This window comes from Pleurodeles waltl, chromosome 10, assembly GCF_031143425.1.
Source record: "Pleurodeles waltl isolate 20211129_DDA chromosome 10, aPleWal1.hap1.20221129, whole genome shotgun sequence".
Classification (NCBI taxonomy): Eukaryota; Metazoa; Chordata; class Amphibia; order Caudata; family Salamandridae; genus Pleurodeles; species Pleurodeles waltl.
Window position 1 is genome coordinate 771,676,436 of NC_090449.1, and position 15,260 is coordinate 771,691,695.

Below are 15,260 nucleotides of genomic sequence, written 5' to 3' on the forward strand. Positions count from 1 at the left end.
TGGAGGGCATTCATTCTGGTCAGGCGGCCCTTCAGCGAGCTTTTCAGACTCTGGCCTCAGCACTGATGGCAGCCATTGTCCCTGTCTCTAGCCTCCCCCTCCAACTTCCTTCACCCAGACCCAATCCCCTCTACCTCAGCCTATCCCAAGCACACCTTCAGACCAGCATGCATACACATCAACACACAAGGGAAGCTCTGGCAAACATAAGCACCACACATCCCACAGGCACTCACACAAGCATCACAGACATGCAGACACACCAACATCCACTGCCTCCACTGTGTCCCCCTCCTCCTCGTCTCCCTCCTCCCTCCCTGTCTCGTCTACACTCACACCTGCATGCACTACATCTACAGCCACTACATCCATCACCAGCACACCCACCACCACACCCCGCTCACGTGCAGTCACCACCCCCCTGCCATTCACACATCCCCTGTGTCCTCTCTCCTTGTGTGTCTGTGACGCCCCTCCCAAGATACACAAACGCAGGCACACACCCACTCAACAGCCATCCACCTCACGACAGCCTCCAGCACATGCACCTTCACCCAAAGTCACCAAACTAACACTTCCTACAACCACAACCTCTTCCTCCACTCCCAAACCCCCTCCAGCTACCCGTCCCAGTGTTCCCCAAAAACTTTTCCTGTCCAACCTTGACCTCTCTCCCACACCTCCCCCACTCCATCCTTCTCCTAGGGCCCGACTCTCCAGGTCCCAACGTAGCACCTCAGCCACAACATCTCCGGGACCAGTGGTGCCTGTAGTCACCGGAATATGGAGTGCACCGGCCACCAGGGCAGCCAGTGTGGCACGGAGCCACAGCACGGACAGTTCCCACCTGTCAAGCATCAAAAGTTGGCCAGTGCCCGGTGGGAGAGAGGGAAGACTCCAGCCACCAAAGCCGCTCCCAGGGGTACAGGTGGGAGTGTGGATTCAGCTGCGACACATTCCAAGGTGGGGAAGGGCAACAAGAAAGTCAACAAGGCTGGGAAGAGCAGCATGGCGGAGAAGACGGCCATCATCCCCGCTGCCCAGGAGGCGACCGCCACCAGCCCTGCTGCCCAGGAGGCCACCGCCATCATCCCCGCTGCCCAGGAGGCCACCGCCAGCACCAGCCCTGCTGCCCAGGAGGCGACCGCCACCAGCCCTGCTGCCCAGGAGGCGACTGCCACCAGCCCTGCTGCCCAGGAGGCCTATGCCATCATCCCCGCTGCCCAGGAGGCCACCGCCAGCACCAGCCCTGCTGCCCAGGAGGTGACCGCCACCAGCCCTGCTGCCCAGGAGGCCACCGCCACCAGCCCTGCTACTCAGGAGGCCAACACCACTGGCACAGCTGCCCAGGAGGCCTCCGCCATGAAGGACCGCCAGCCCCAGCCCCGCTGGGCCAGACAGGACCGGCTGACCAGCCAAACTGGGCCAGACAGGACTGCCAGCACCAGCCCTGCTGGGCCAGACAGGACTGCCAGCACCAGCCCCGCTGGGCCAGACAGGACCACCAGCACCAGCCCCACTGGGCCAGACAGGACCACCAGCAGCTGAGTCACTGCAAAGGACCCCGCCGCAACAAGCACCGCTGAACAGGGCACCGCTGCCACAAGCACCGCTGAACAGGGCACCGCCGCCACAAGCACCGCTGAACAGGGAACCGCCGCCACTAGCACCGCTGAACAGGGCACCGCTGCAACCAGCACCGCTGGCCCATGGGCGCCACGGGCGCAAAGGGCACTGACGCTACTGAGTCAGTCATGAGCAGGATGAAGCACTCTGGGCACCAAGCCCCCTCCAGAACCAGTGGAGATTCACATTCACTACCTCAGTCCTTGGCAGGATGAAGCACTCTGGACACAAAGCCCCCTCCAGAACCAGTGGAGTATCACATCCACAACCTCAGTCCTTGGCAGGGTGAAGCACTCTGGGCACAAAGCCCCCTCCAGAACCAGTGGAGATTCACATCCACTACCTCAGTCCTTGGCAGGATGAAGCACTCTGGACAGAAAGCCACCTCCAGAACCAGTGGAGTATCACATCCACTACCTCAGTCCTTGGCAGGATGAAGCACTCTGGGCACAAAGCCCCCTCCAGAACCAGTAGAGATTCACATCCACTACCTCAGTCCTTGGCAGGATGAAGCACTCTGGGCACAAAGCCCCCTCCAGAACCAGTGGAGAAAGGCATTCACTTGAGAGACTGTGGCTTTGCACTCCCCAGGATGAAACAGTGGGCAAACCACCCTCTTGTTAGACTTGAGAGACTGTGGCTTTGCACTCCCCAGGATGGTACAGTGGGCAAACCACCCACTGTAGAGACTTGAGAGACTGTGGCTTTGCACTCCCCAGGATGGAACAGTGGGCAAACCACCCACTTGTTAGACTTGAGAGACTGTGGCTTTGCACTCCCCAGGATGGTACAGTGGACAAACCACCCACTGTAGTGACTTGAGAGACTGTGGCTTTGCACTCCCCAGGATGGAACAGTGGGCAAACCACCCACTGTAGAGACTTGAGAGACTGTGGCTTTGCACTCCCCAGGATAAAGCAGTGGGCAAACCACCCACTTGTTAGACTTGAGAGACTGTGGCTTTGCACTCCCCAGGATGGAACAGTGGGCAAACCACCCACTGTAGAGACTTGAGAGACTGTGGCTTTGCACTCCCCAGGATGGTACAGTGGGCAAACCACCCACTGTAGAGACTTGAAAGACTGTGGCTTTGCACTCCCCAGGATGTAACAGTGGGCATGTGGCTCCCTCGTGGATTTGGCATCGTGCAGTCAACCGGCGCCTGAGGTGCCTGTTTTATTGCTATCTAATGCCCCTGCAGTGTTCTCTCCGTCATGGTCGGGGATTGAGTGTGGGCCTCGCCCATACCGTGTGGGCCAGTGTTCCACGGACTTCAATGGAGCACTACCTGGACTACTATTCTTGGTGTATATTTTGTTCATAGTGTATATATATATATTTTTGCGTCCTGGATTTTAATATATTACAAAGGTTACACCTATTTCCTTTTGTCTTTGCATTCTTCCGGGGGGTTGGTGGGTGTAACTGTAATGTATCAGTATGTATTAGTGTGTGTGTTGTCGTGGGTGAGGGTGGGGGTGGGGGTGTTGCATATTGCGTGTGTGTGTCCCTGTTTTATCCCTCCCCCGTCCCCTGTGTTGTAGGTGCAGTACTCACTGTGGTCTTCACCACCGGCGTTCGTGCTCCTGGTAGAGGAGCAAGAAGATAAGGGCTGGCAGGATCTGGAGCTCGGGGTCCATGGCGTCCGGATTCCTCGTGGGGTGTGTAGAGGTGAGCGTTTTCCCTTCGAAGTCCTGTTTCCGCCGTGTTTTTGTTCGCGGGGAATCCACCCCGGAAAAGGTGGCGGATTGGTAGGTTGTGATACTGTGGGCGGTACATTGTCCTCCGCCTGTCTGTTGGCGCTGCGCTGTTTGTTTGTACCGCCATGGCGGTCTGAGTGTTAAAGTGGCTGTCTTTGTTGGCGGTTTCCGCCACGGTCGTGATTCCATTTTATTTTACACCGGCCTGTTTGCGGTTTTACCGCCACCCTAACACTGACCGCCAGGGTTGTAATGACCACCATAATGTGATGGGCGTTTTTCTTTTGCCATAACGGTGTGGGTTTTGGGACCTCCACTTTATCACTGACCTTTGGTCTGGGGGATTTGTGTATGTGGCTGTATTGTGTCGGATTGGTGTGTGTGTCATAAGATGGTGAACGGATATGAACCACCGCGGCGGTAAGTTGGCGGCCGTCAGCGTAGTGGTAAGAGGGACTTACCGCCAGTGTCATAATGAGGGCCTTAATGTGATGGCCTTGTGGCTCCGGCAGCTATCCTGCCTCTTCCATAACACCGATCCGTAGCAGGGTATATGATCACACATGGGAAAGGACAACGGTATACCAGTTATGCATTGTCGGTATTTAACAATTACTAACTCCAGCATCTGACCTGAATTTATCGGTGGGGCTGGTGTGATACCGGCCTGCTGGCAACCTTGTGTGTTGGCAGCCTGACACTTATGTGTGCACCTTGCCGGACATTACACAGCTCCCTCCAGCACACATACCCTGTGGCAGGTAGGCCAGCAGAAGCTGCCAAGCGTTCTGGTTGAAATGAAAGGTATTGTGAATAAGGAGTTCTAATTATGCGTGATTAGTACATTTTAGGGTGGTGATGCGGATACTTGCATTAAAATGCGTTAGTCTAACCCCTGATCCGTAGTACTTGTTAGGGCTGTGATTGTAGCGTGACTTACGGTCTGAAAGTGCAGAAAAGACCATGAAGTGCAAGAACCATGCTGCACTATGTTTATTCCCACGGTTGCACTACGCATGCTTACACCCTTTTCATAAGGAGTGAAGGTATTATGCCAGCAGTTGGTCAGTGCTCTGGATTTGTAATCCATCACTTCGAAAACCAAAGATTGTTTGTTAGCAGCAGGTTTCTGCTTCCATGTCCAGTGGACATCCACACGGAAAATGACTATGGAGGTGCGGAAGAGGGCTCAGCTCCTGCCTATTATTTAGGAAGTCAAGTAGCGCATTGCTATTCTTTGCAGCCACACCCTTTCGACCACACAGTAAACAAGCCTCAAACAGTTAGCATCTGCAAGCTGAACATAATATAAGCACGTTATTTGGCAGTCGCCTCCAGCGACACCTTGCTTACGGCGAAGGACAAAGACTTAAATAAAGATATCAACTACTACAGAAAACAAGCATTGGCAAAGCCAAAGGGTCACATATTTAAAATGCACGCGGTAAGCTTGCTTATAAAGCACAGTAGAAATATGTATAAAAATCCAGATGATCAGAGGTGCAATGCACCAAAGGCATCCTGAAATGTTTTTTCTTTATGAGGGAAAAAAAACATTAAAACGGGTGCATCGGGACACAAGTGCATGATTGAGAAGACAATTTGAAACCTTTTTTCTGAAAGAAAAGTATTTCTAGATGGCCGTCAGCGCAAGTGCATGCATCAGGTTGCCACAACGCATGTGTTTACTTAGTAACACACTGCCGGCCATTTTAGTTTTTTTTTGTAAGTTAATTTACTGCTTCATGATTGCTGACAATCATTTTTGAATGATAAGTTAAATTGCAAATAAGTGCTAGAGATTAAAAATAAAGGAGCTAATCAGTGTGCAGCTGCAGGGTCCTTCTCAGAGGGAAAAAACAGATGTAAAAAGAAAAATTAAAATCAGGAAATGGAGATGCAGGGGAGCAATGGTAAGGAGAAGGGGTTGAGGGGATGAAAAACAGACAGGAGTGGGATGGGGTGGCCAAGCAACGGAGAAAATGTTGGGACGGGTGCAAAAAAAAAAAAACGAGGTCCCTGATTGTAGGCAGTGGAGGGATACAACTCATCCAATTGGGAACACTTTAAAATAGCTGTGATTCAAGGGAGGGACAAACACAAGTTGAAGTTGAAGTTGTTTTGTGATGTGGAAAGGCTACCTCATGAGTCCAGAACACAGCTTGCCTAACAAAAGGTTTTTTGGAGGCCTGCAGAGCCATTGTAGACACAAGTAAATCAAAGGAGAGACAAGCGATTTTTCCAGGAGGGTAGAATGTGTTCTTATTTTATGGAAAATATGCTTTAGGGAAATGTGCTGTTGGTCATGTGTTCTGAAATCCGCATTGATATGCACATCTATTATTAGCACTACAACTTAGGGTAAACAGAGATGCACATTGACTCAAGATTCGACATTATGACCCTCATTATGACCAGCAGGTTATGCCTGCAGATTTGAATAATCCCTGTTGTTTTGTGGAACAAGTGGATTTTAATGCAGTAAGCACTGAAATCCGCATGGTATTCCCCAGAAACTTAGAATTGGTTGGCATTCATCACATCCGATGGGCTCTTATTCGCCACAGTCAGAATTTAGTAGGTGCAACAAATACCACACCAATTACTGGGCCACTCGCATTGCTTTAAAGGGGCCAGGACTCACTGGGACTGAGTACCGGCACTTCTCAGTGTACTCCCCTTGAGTACTGGAAATTCTCCTTGTGCTTGGAGAGTGCCCGTACTCCTAGTGGCAGCTGGACACAGGGTCTGAGGTATGAGTGCGTGCAGCACAAGTGCTGCTGAATGCGGGGCTTACAGGTGGAGCGCGCCGGTGAGGCATGCCAGCAGTCAATGGCAAGTGTATTCCAACACTAGGTTGCTGCTGCAGCCTTCCATTCTAACTGACAGCGCAACAAGAATGAGGAGATGTTGCCTGAGGGCTAGAGCTGCCAACAATGGAACTGTTGCGCTGTCAATAAGAATATAAGGCTGCATTGACTGCCAGAGCACCTAACTCCCTTCAGTAGAAGTTCTCCCTGAAAGCATCCTTTTTTGGTTTTAATGCATGGGGCGGTCAGATCCCTGAGTCAACTCAACATCCTGTGATTCTGGGCAAATTGCTTAATCTCCCCATGCCATAAAACAAAAAAGTATGCTTTTATGTAAAACTTCTGCTTTTTCTCATGTAGAGCACTATAATACCCTCAGTTCAAATTAGCGCTATATAAAGCAGCAAACAAATACGCCCTGCACGTATGAGCCGAACTTGACTAAAGCAGGGCATTAGGGTTCTTTACATTGCGACACATTACCCGGGTACCATCATGTACATTTGATTTTTGTCTGTGTTGTGAGTACTGTATGGCCATGGTGAGTCAGGAGGCAACAAGATGAGGCACACGAGACATAAGCGGGACCCCCGCCGCCTATATATAAGAGTACTGAATGGTGCTGCACATGCCCATTTGAGTGTCCTTGCATGTATATGTGCCCATCTGTGCTGCCTCAGGCCCACATGTAGTGACGTATCCAAAGAAACAAGCCGGAAGTTGCTCCCTCATGCGCCATTTCAGTAGGATGGGGCGCCACTGCGGTGTCACTCGCTACCTGCCACCCCTGAAGTCTGTTCTTTAAAAAAAGCTGATTTGAAGAGAGTGGGTTTTTGGGGGGTCTAGGAGAGGGGAGCAGTTTGGTTTCAAAGCTTTTTGTGGATGAGAGGCTGTTTAATTGCATGTTCAAGACTGTGCCGGATAGGGTGTTGGCTTTCCATTACTGCTAGCAAGAAAGCACAGAGGATTTGCGCACCTGTTGCAGAGATCTGCCATCAGCCACTGGGTTAAACTCCTGATAGGTTAGCTTTAGTCTTTCATCGTCCCATTCTGATTAAGTCCTTATCATTGACATTGCTTACAGTGAAATATCTTGCTTATTAAAGCATCGAGAAAATGTAAGACCTTCACAAAATACACCATCATTAAATATTAGTGAGTGATTATTGTTTTGACACGCTTTGTTGCTCACATATCCTACATAATGTAAATTACTGAATCTAAGTACAATATATAAGACCTATAGATCTATAACATGCACAACAATAATCTGTGATATCTTTCAGTCCTATCACAGTGGTGTGAGCACTTCCGCACCGGGCACATAGGCACCCCAATTTGCAGCGTATGAATAACATTCTTTCTGCATAGCATTTTGTACAGAATATATCATATTTATAACCCCATCATTACACAGATGATAGTTACTATTACACAAAATATTGGTAATTAATTTATCAGCCTCAGGTGAATAAAAGGCTGAATCTTTTATTCAGTTACATACCAAGACCTCCGAATGGAAGTATTCAGCTTGTGGAGCATTATCTGAGCCCCAGATGTGGATGTGAGACATTAAGGTTATTTAGTACCAGTGTTAGATGGGGCAAAAAAGGGAACCGACAGACTGCAAGATAAGCTCATTTGGCTAAATCTGGTTACAAATATACAAGATTGGCGTAGTTATACAACTGGGATTAGAATGTGGGTCTCATGGTGATACGTTTCCAGACATCCATGAGGGTGCATACTCACTGCAATGTTCTTTAACTTTTTGTTGTGCTACATGATGTTTGTACGGTGCGTTTCAAAACCTGTAGCATGTTTTGCAAAGGTATGTGAAAAAGTAGCTGTAAAATGCATCACTTGACTCAAGGATCACCACCATTTGAAAGACACCAAGAAAATGCTGAAATTGTAAAATGCCTGCCTAGCAGCCATACTCCTCAGTTACACCACTACCCGTTCCTCAAGACCCATCCCAAACAATTTGGTGAGTACTGACACTTTTTTCCGTATAAAGCACTGCCCACTAGTAATGGGTGCCAATGTCTTAAAATCGAGTGTTTGCTATTCACAAAGGGATTTATGAGTAGTATCTTTATGACTGCTGAGTCTCCGTACATAACAAAATAGGACTTACACAAAAGTGAAAGTTACCTTTGTGAATCGGGCCCTTAGTTACTGCCATTAAATACCATGAAACTAAACAGTAGATTGAGCAATGTGTTCTGTAACCTAAGGGTACTGGAACAGAGGCTTGTAAAGATGCGATAATAACGAGCAGTATCTATATTACCACAAGTTATTCCCCACATTTACTGGATGCTTTTTAATTATGGTGCTGTTGCTAACAGAAACATTATGACCACCGCAAGCCTTTACATTGGTAATAAAAATCATGGTCTAAATGACTGCCAGATTGATCAGTGGTTGGTGCTGTTCACGTGATACACCTGCCTGTCAGGGGATGGGCAGAGGCGCCATCATGAAATGTTGCTCTACTGTGATTAGATAGATGCCTAATATATGTGTAACACCATGCATCACCTGATCAAAATCACACTATGTACTTGATGAAGAAATTACCTCTCTGTCGTTCTGATTTTATGATGCATTTTCACATTTTTGTGGTCTTCAGCATAAAAGATTGTATTGAAGTTCAGCAATTCGGACTGCTTGGACTTGGCCTCTCAAGCCATCAGTTCCCATGCACGTATTAAATTGTCTTTCTTTATACCCTAAGACTGGCTGTCTCTGGTTTTGTTCCTGCTCTGAAGGAGGCTTCAACAGAGGCATCTTAAAAGCAAGAGGACTTTTATTATGAGGCAAACAGTAGGCATTGTGAAAACTTTATGTAGTCAGTCTGGTGCCTGTATGCACATAGTTCCGAGACAGTGAAGGATAACGTAAAAACAACAACCAGGCAGTGCAAAACATCTAGATCAAAAGAGGTGAAATTAATCACAGAGAAGTAGAATATTGAATATTGATTAAAGCAACACCTCAGTCAGATAAAGAAAGGCTTGAGTGCCCCATGTGCTCCACATCCATAAGAATCAGAATATGGGGAAGTCAGACGAAGAAAGGTCGTTGAAATACTGCCTCTGAAACAAAAGAAGGTTCCAGACAAAAAAACTTCTTCCTGCATTGCTTCTTTCCATCTGTAAATCCCTGCCATACCTTTCATGGTAGAAGTTGGGCCTGGATTTCTATCACATCTTTGACAACGCTGCCTGATGACTGATGCTTTATGACTACATTGACTTGACCCTGAAAAGACTATTGCCAAATCTGTGTTTTATCAGTTTACCCATCCTCTACCCTCTTTGTTAGATATGGATTGACAGCACAGCTCTCTGCAAGATGTATGGCTACCCATATTCTAAGTATATGCAGAAAGGAATATTTTTTTGGTCTCGGCTAGAGACAGCTTTAGCTTTATTGGCACACTTCCTGTTTTCAATCAATCAATCAATCAAGGGGATTTGTAAAACGCACTACTCACTCGTGAGGGTCTCAAGACGCTGAGGAGGGGAGGAGGGAAAGAGGGGAGGAGGTGCTGCTACTGCTCGAACAGCCAGGTCTTGAGAAGTTTCCTGAAGGTAAGAAGGTCTGTGGTCTGGCGCATGTGGGTGGGAAGATTATTCCACGTTTTGGCAGCAAGGTGTGAAAATGATCTACCGCCGGTTGCAGTTCTACGGACAAGTGGGACGGTTGCGAGGGTGAGGTCAGCGGAGCAGAGATGCTGGGTCGAGTGTGGAAGGAGAGTCATTTGTTGAGGTATTCTGGTCCGGTGTTGTGCAGTGCGTTGTGAGCGTGGGTGAGGAGTTTGAAGGTGATTCTCTTGTTGACTGGGAGGCAGTGCAGGTCTTTCAGGTGGTCTGTGATGTGGCAGTGGCGGGGGATGTCCAGGATGAGGCGTGCATGGGCGTTCTGGATGAGTTGCAGCCTCTTCTGGAGTTTGCCCGTGGTTCCTGCGTAGAGGGCTTTGCCGTAGTCCAGTTTGCTGCTTACAAGGGCTTGGGTGACTGTTCTTCTGGTTTCGGAGGGTATCCATTTGTAGGTCTTTCGGAGCATGCGGAGGGTGTTGAAGCAGGAGGAGGAGATGGCGTTGACTTGCTGGGTCATAGATAGTGAGGGGTCCAAGATGAATCCTAGGTTGCGTGCGTGGTCGGTGGGAGTAGGAGCGGTTCCGAGAGTGGCAGGTCACCAGGGGTCATCCCATGTGGAGGGGGTGGAGCCGAAGATAAGGACTTCTGTTTTGTCCGAATTGAGTTTGAGGCCGCTGCTCTTCATCCACATAACATATACAGAGAGTGGGCTTTGGGTTACCCCTTGCTCAGGACTGCATGCTTTCTTGTCTATATCAGGTATCTGCTCTTGATGCAATAGCTTTCTTCCCTATTTTGTGTGTTTGTCTTGCCTGGGAGCACTTCGGTCTCATGGCGTTCTTAATGGATAAGTTGTATCCATCCAGACTTGATGGGATCCTTTTTCTTTTAAGTTTCACACTACTTGAGACTGAATGTGTTTCCTTGATGTCTCCTGCACTTCCTCCTCTGCCCCTATGTGATTTGCAACTTCACTCCTCCATCCCATGTTCCCAAATGTTCCCTGATGCTTCTTTCCATCATGTTCCCAATCTCACTCGCTGACCTGCCATGTCCCACTCTCCATCAGCAATTATTTTTATATTTGTTTTCTTCTTTACTTTTTTTTTTACCAGAGCCCTTCAGATGTTCAGATGAAAAGTGCCATCGGGCTGCTTGCTTCTTTTTTGGCTTTGAAGCACATTTTAATTTTAACTTTTTTAACTTTTAGTTTACCATACAAAAATTATTGTCCACCAGATTACTGAATTAACAATGCCCAAATATTCATTAGTGCACCACGACTTATGTGAAGACACGTGTCATGATCGAGCATGCATGTTAATAAGGGGCCGTTTAAGAATGTATTTTCGATAACAGAAAAACAATGGATGGGGTTCACATACATTGTGATGAACTGGCAGCCATTTTTTCTTTGTAATGCCAATGGGAAAAGCACTGGAAAATCCAATAGCTCTGTCTTTTTACATCAAACTCTACTGGCTTTTCCAATGCTTGTTTGTTTTGTTTTTTGTCATTGATATTTTAGATATTGTAAGCATAACTCAAAATGTAAATCAGAACTATTTCTTTTGCCAATGCTTGTTAAATTTGTAATGCTTGGTGAAGCTACAGTTGTTGCACCTGTTCCACTTACCCCATGTTAGCAATGTGCTTTATATCACTGCTTTTAAAGGCTTACGCTGCCAAACACAATAAAAACCTTAGCTTGATAAATCCAATACAGAATAAAAAGCATTTGTACAAATCAATGACTTCTCTCCTGACTCCCTTGGGTGTTACATGATTGCTTCGTCAACTGAGCAGTTAAGAAATACTGAGTTCTCTGTACTTTAGAGAAGCATTCTTGCGCCATACAGCCGGACAAAAGGGCCAACTGCAGTAACAGTTTTTAACAACAGCACCTGACCAGGAAGGATAATGCCACAGAGTAGTTCTCTTCAGCATCACCATGTGTAAAAATTGTGTTACTGAACATGTTTAATTAAATCCCTGTTAGCGTGTGACACGGTACACCCAATGAGAGAAAGTATTCAGTCATTTTATTCAAGCAAGCTTATCAAAAACGCTGAGAAAGACGTTGAAGGGATGCATGTTGAAGGTTAGACAAGTACATATGTGCTCGTGCTCAGAAGTGCACACCATGGTCATGGTCAGATATGGTCATGTCAAACATCTGAATAGAGTAATGTGGGGTGCGAACTGTACATGCCTGCTACCATGTGGTACTGCTCAGAAGGTGCATTGGTAAGCCACTGATTACAGAAACGCTGACTGTTAAGTACCTACAGTACATGTGACCGCATGTCATATGATTGTCTTAGTTGAAGGCAGTGATGCGCAGTTCTTGACAAACATTTCTTACCTTCCGCGAGACTGTCAGTGTTCTTTTGTGATCCCATTCCATTTGACACCTGATCAGAAGTGGACACTGAAAAAAGGAGACAAGGATATTAGGTTGACTAAATATCCACATTGGTATACTATCACTCATACTATTGTTGGTACCCAACCTGTGTGAAATAAACCCAACTCTCTGCAGCAGTGACCTGTTAGGTGATTCTTACCTCACATTCACAAACACTTTAACATCACATTATGCCCAAACTGGGTCAAGAAGACCCACTATACAGCATGTGTGAACTTCAGCTGGCTCATATCCATACGTGCACACAGCACTGCACATCCATAGTAGGAATACTGAAAGTTCACTCAACATAATATGATTGCCGACTTGGGTGGACTGTTAAACGGTTGTGGTAAGCTTACAGTTGAGCATTTACCAACAGACCTATTATGCATGGGTAAAGACTTGACCCTTATGATCTACTGATGTAGCCAACCTTGGAATTAATAATTCGTTGCGTTACATATTACTGTACTTTTACTCTGTACTGCAACATAATAATTAATTATATGCTATATGGAGGTATTGGCAGACATCGCCTCATTGATGCTATGAATAGCTTTAGAGGATGAGATGTCTTGATACAAAGGGGGTATGTTTGTAATAGGAAAATCCTACCAAAAAATGGAAAACCATTTCATTCTTAAAAAACAAAAACAGAGTGTGACAAGCATTGGAATATAATTCTTCTTTTCAAATTTATACGCAAAACGATTCCCAGAGTTCTCTTGAGTAGGATGTTGTCTGGTTCTATACTCCACATGTAGTACTTTTTGGTCACATGTCAATTTGTCGTAAAGAAGGCCTCCCTAAAATGCGGTGGCGTTGCTGTGTCTGTAGTACATTTTGAAACTGAGCCACTGAAGTGCATGTGGTTCTTTGTTTTTAAAACAATTGTGGGTTATAATATTATGAGTTGGGCAACCTGGACATGCTGCTCCAGCACAACCAGTCATCGCTTTCATCAGCTGCTGAAGGAGTTATAGAAAAAAATATACATAGCTAGAACAAGTTCTTCCACCTCAGTCCCATCCAGAAAAGTTTCAAAGCAATCCGTCAAACAGGGCTGAAAATAAGCGGGGGTTCCAAAAAGTCATTTTCCCATGTTAATTTCCACAGGAAATTTTAGGAAGCGATGCAGGAGAAATGGCTAAACAGAATTATGCCAAATTTGGCAGAAAGTTAGAACTTTACACAGGAAACATGCTTGTCATTCTTTGGTGTAAATCCGTTCATCAGTTTCACAATATTTGCATTTTAAGAGGTGCCTGGGTGGTGAAGAAGGGGTTAAGAAATAGGTATGTCTGGACGGTTGGTTCAGATATACCGCTTAAAAATTTAATGAACTGATTGCCCGAGGAAGCTTTTTTATCTGGTACAATTCAGTCCTGCAGGACCGATACCGGACCAAGTGATCCGGTTGGCTGGCTGCAACAAGAAGAAAATGTTGTGGCCACTATCACTATATGGAGAATACAAACTTCTGAATAGTAGTGACCTGGTAACTGCTTCACTTAAAGTAATTTATGTTTTTGAATCATTTTGGAGATATGATCTTGGACCATGGATCTTGGTTAGTAACAATTGAAACTTGTGTAGACCAATTACAGGATATATACATTATGATTCGCCTGTACCTGACTGACAGCCTGCATCCTCTATTTGTACTGGATGAGGTAAATAATAAGTAGGGTATGCTTTAAATTGGGTATAGTAATGAAACAACAATAAACAACATGTGGAATAGGAGAATATAGAGGTTTAACAATTTAATGTAGGGAGACCTAAATGTTGAAATTGTGAACGTGAAATATTGCGACCGCATGATGGAATCCAAGTATGTGATGTCTCACTCTCCGATGTAGCTAATTGGTGGTACTCAGATTATATATGTTTTTTATAATGCTTTTAATATTATTGGAAGTGATGGATTTATTTCACAGGATGAGCAATACATTGAATCAGTAGGAAATTAGATGAATTTACTGGAAGAGAAAATGTAATGTATGGCTAGGTTCATTTTAAGAATATTTGTAAACATGTTTATATATTTGTATGTACAGGTGTTTTCATGTATATTTGATGAGCTGGTAATGTATGTGTTTTATATATATATATCCTTTCAGCCCTGATGAAGTCCCTGAGTGGGATACATGAAACATATTGGCTGGGATGTTTCTTGGATTTGTAATGCTGATTTTTAACTAAACTGAGGACGTGCGGTGTATCCTTCTGTCATTTAAATTCCGTTGTTCTGCTTGCCTCTCCTGTGAAATTAGAATGCAAATAACATTCTGATTTTCGAAACGAGGAATTGCAAACTGAAGAAAGTTCTTGGGACTTGTACTATTGAATACTGATGTACCAAATGTAAGACATTTTTGAGCACTGGTACTTTTACAGGAGTGGTATTTTTATTATAGTAATTTGGAACTGTGCTTAAAATTTAGGAAATGATTATTGTGTGCTTTCTCTTATATAATGTATTTCTGTTTAAATGTGTAGGTTTAGTGACATTTGGACCCTCAAGAAGTGAGCACCACAAAATTCAATACCTAGTGGAGTTCACAGAGTTTTGCCCACTCTGCGCTCCGCCCTGAGCGTGGAGATCTGAAAAACTCAGCAAAAGTACATGGAGCAGAGTTTTTTCTCTTGCGCGGCTCGCCAACGTTTAATTAGCGAGCATGAGCGAGTGAAAGAAATCGCTATGTTGGTGAGCATGAGAAAGATTTCTGAACGTGGGTGGTTGCGGCTGGTCATGCCCACCCCTGTTGAGAAAGCAGCTGCTCGCGTTGAGGAAGCTGCTGCTCAAATAGAAAATGTACTCGAGCAGCAGAAAGAAGTTAGCGCCCTCTAGCGCTCTGCGTGATGCTGTTCACATTGATTTTACAGCGCAGGGAAACTCCTGGCACTGAAAATCAGCTTGAATAGTGCCACTTACCCAAACTCCGCGTAACGCAGCAGAGTTTTTTCAGCATTTTGCGGAGTTCTGTATAGCAGAACTCCGCAAACTCCATTCAGGCCTACTAACCATATGTGGAGTGAGTAGATTGTGACTAACCCATAACTGCCTTTGCTATGTTTAATTATTTGGCTATTAATGAGT

General features: G+C 45.9%; 1 protein-coding gene across 6 annotated transcripts in view; it reads right to left on the reverse strand.

Annotated features, from left to right (window-relative positions):
• The window catches only part of KIAA1217 (KIAA1217 ortholog), a 1,319,791-nt gene that overhangs the window by 918,286 nt on the left and 386,245 nt on the right, over positions 1-15,260 (reverse strand). For all 6 annotated transcript variants that reach the window (XM_069211370.1, XM_069211371.1, XM_069211380.1 and 3 more), the window contains one exon: positions 12,113-12,178. In XM_069211370.1, the coding sequence (XP_069067471.1) occupies positions 12,113-12,178 (66 nt within the window). The remainder of the gene's footprint in view (positions 1-12,112; positions 12,179-15,260) is intronic.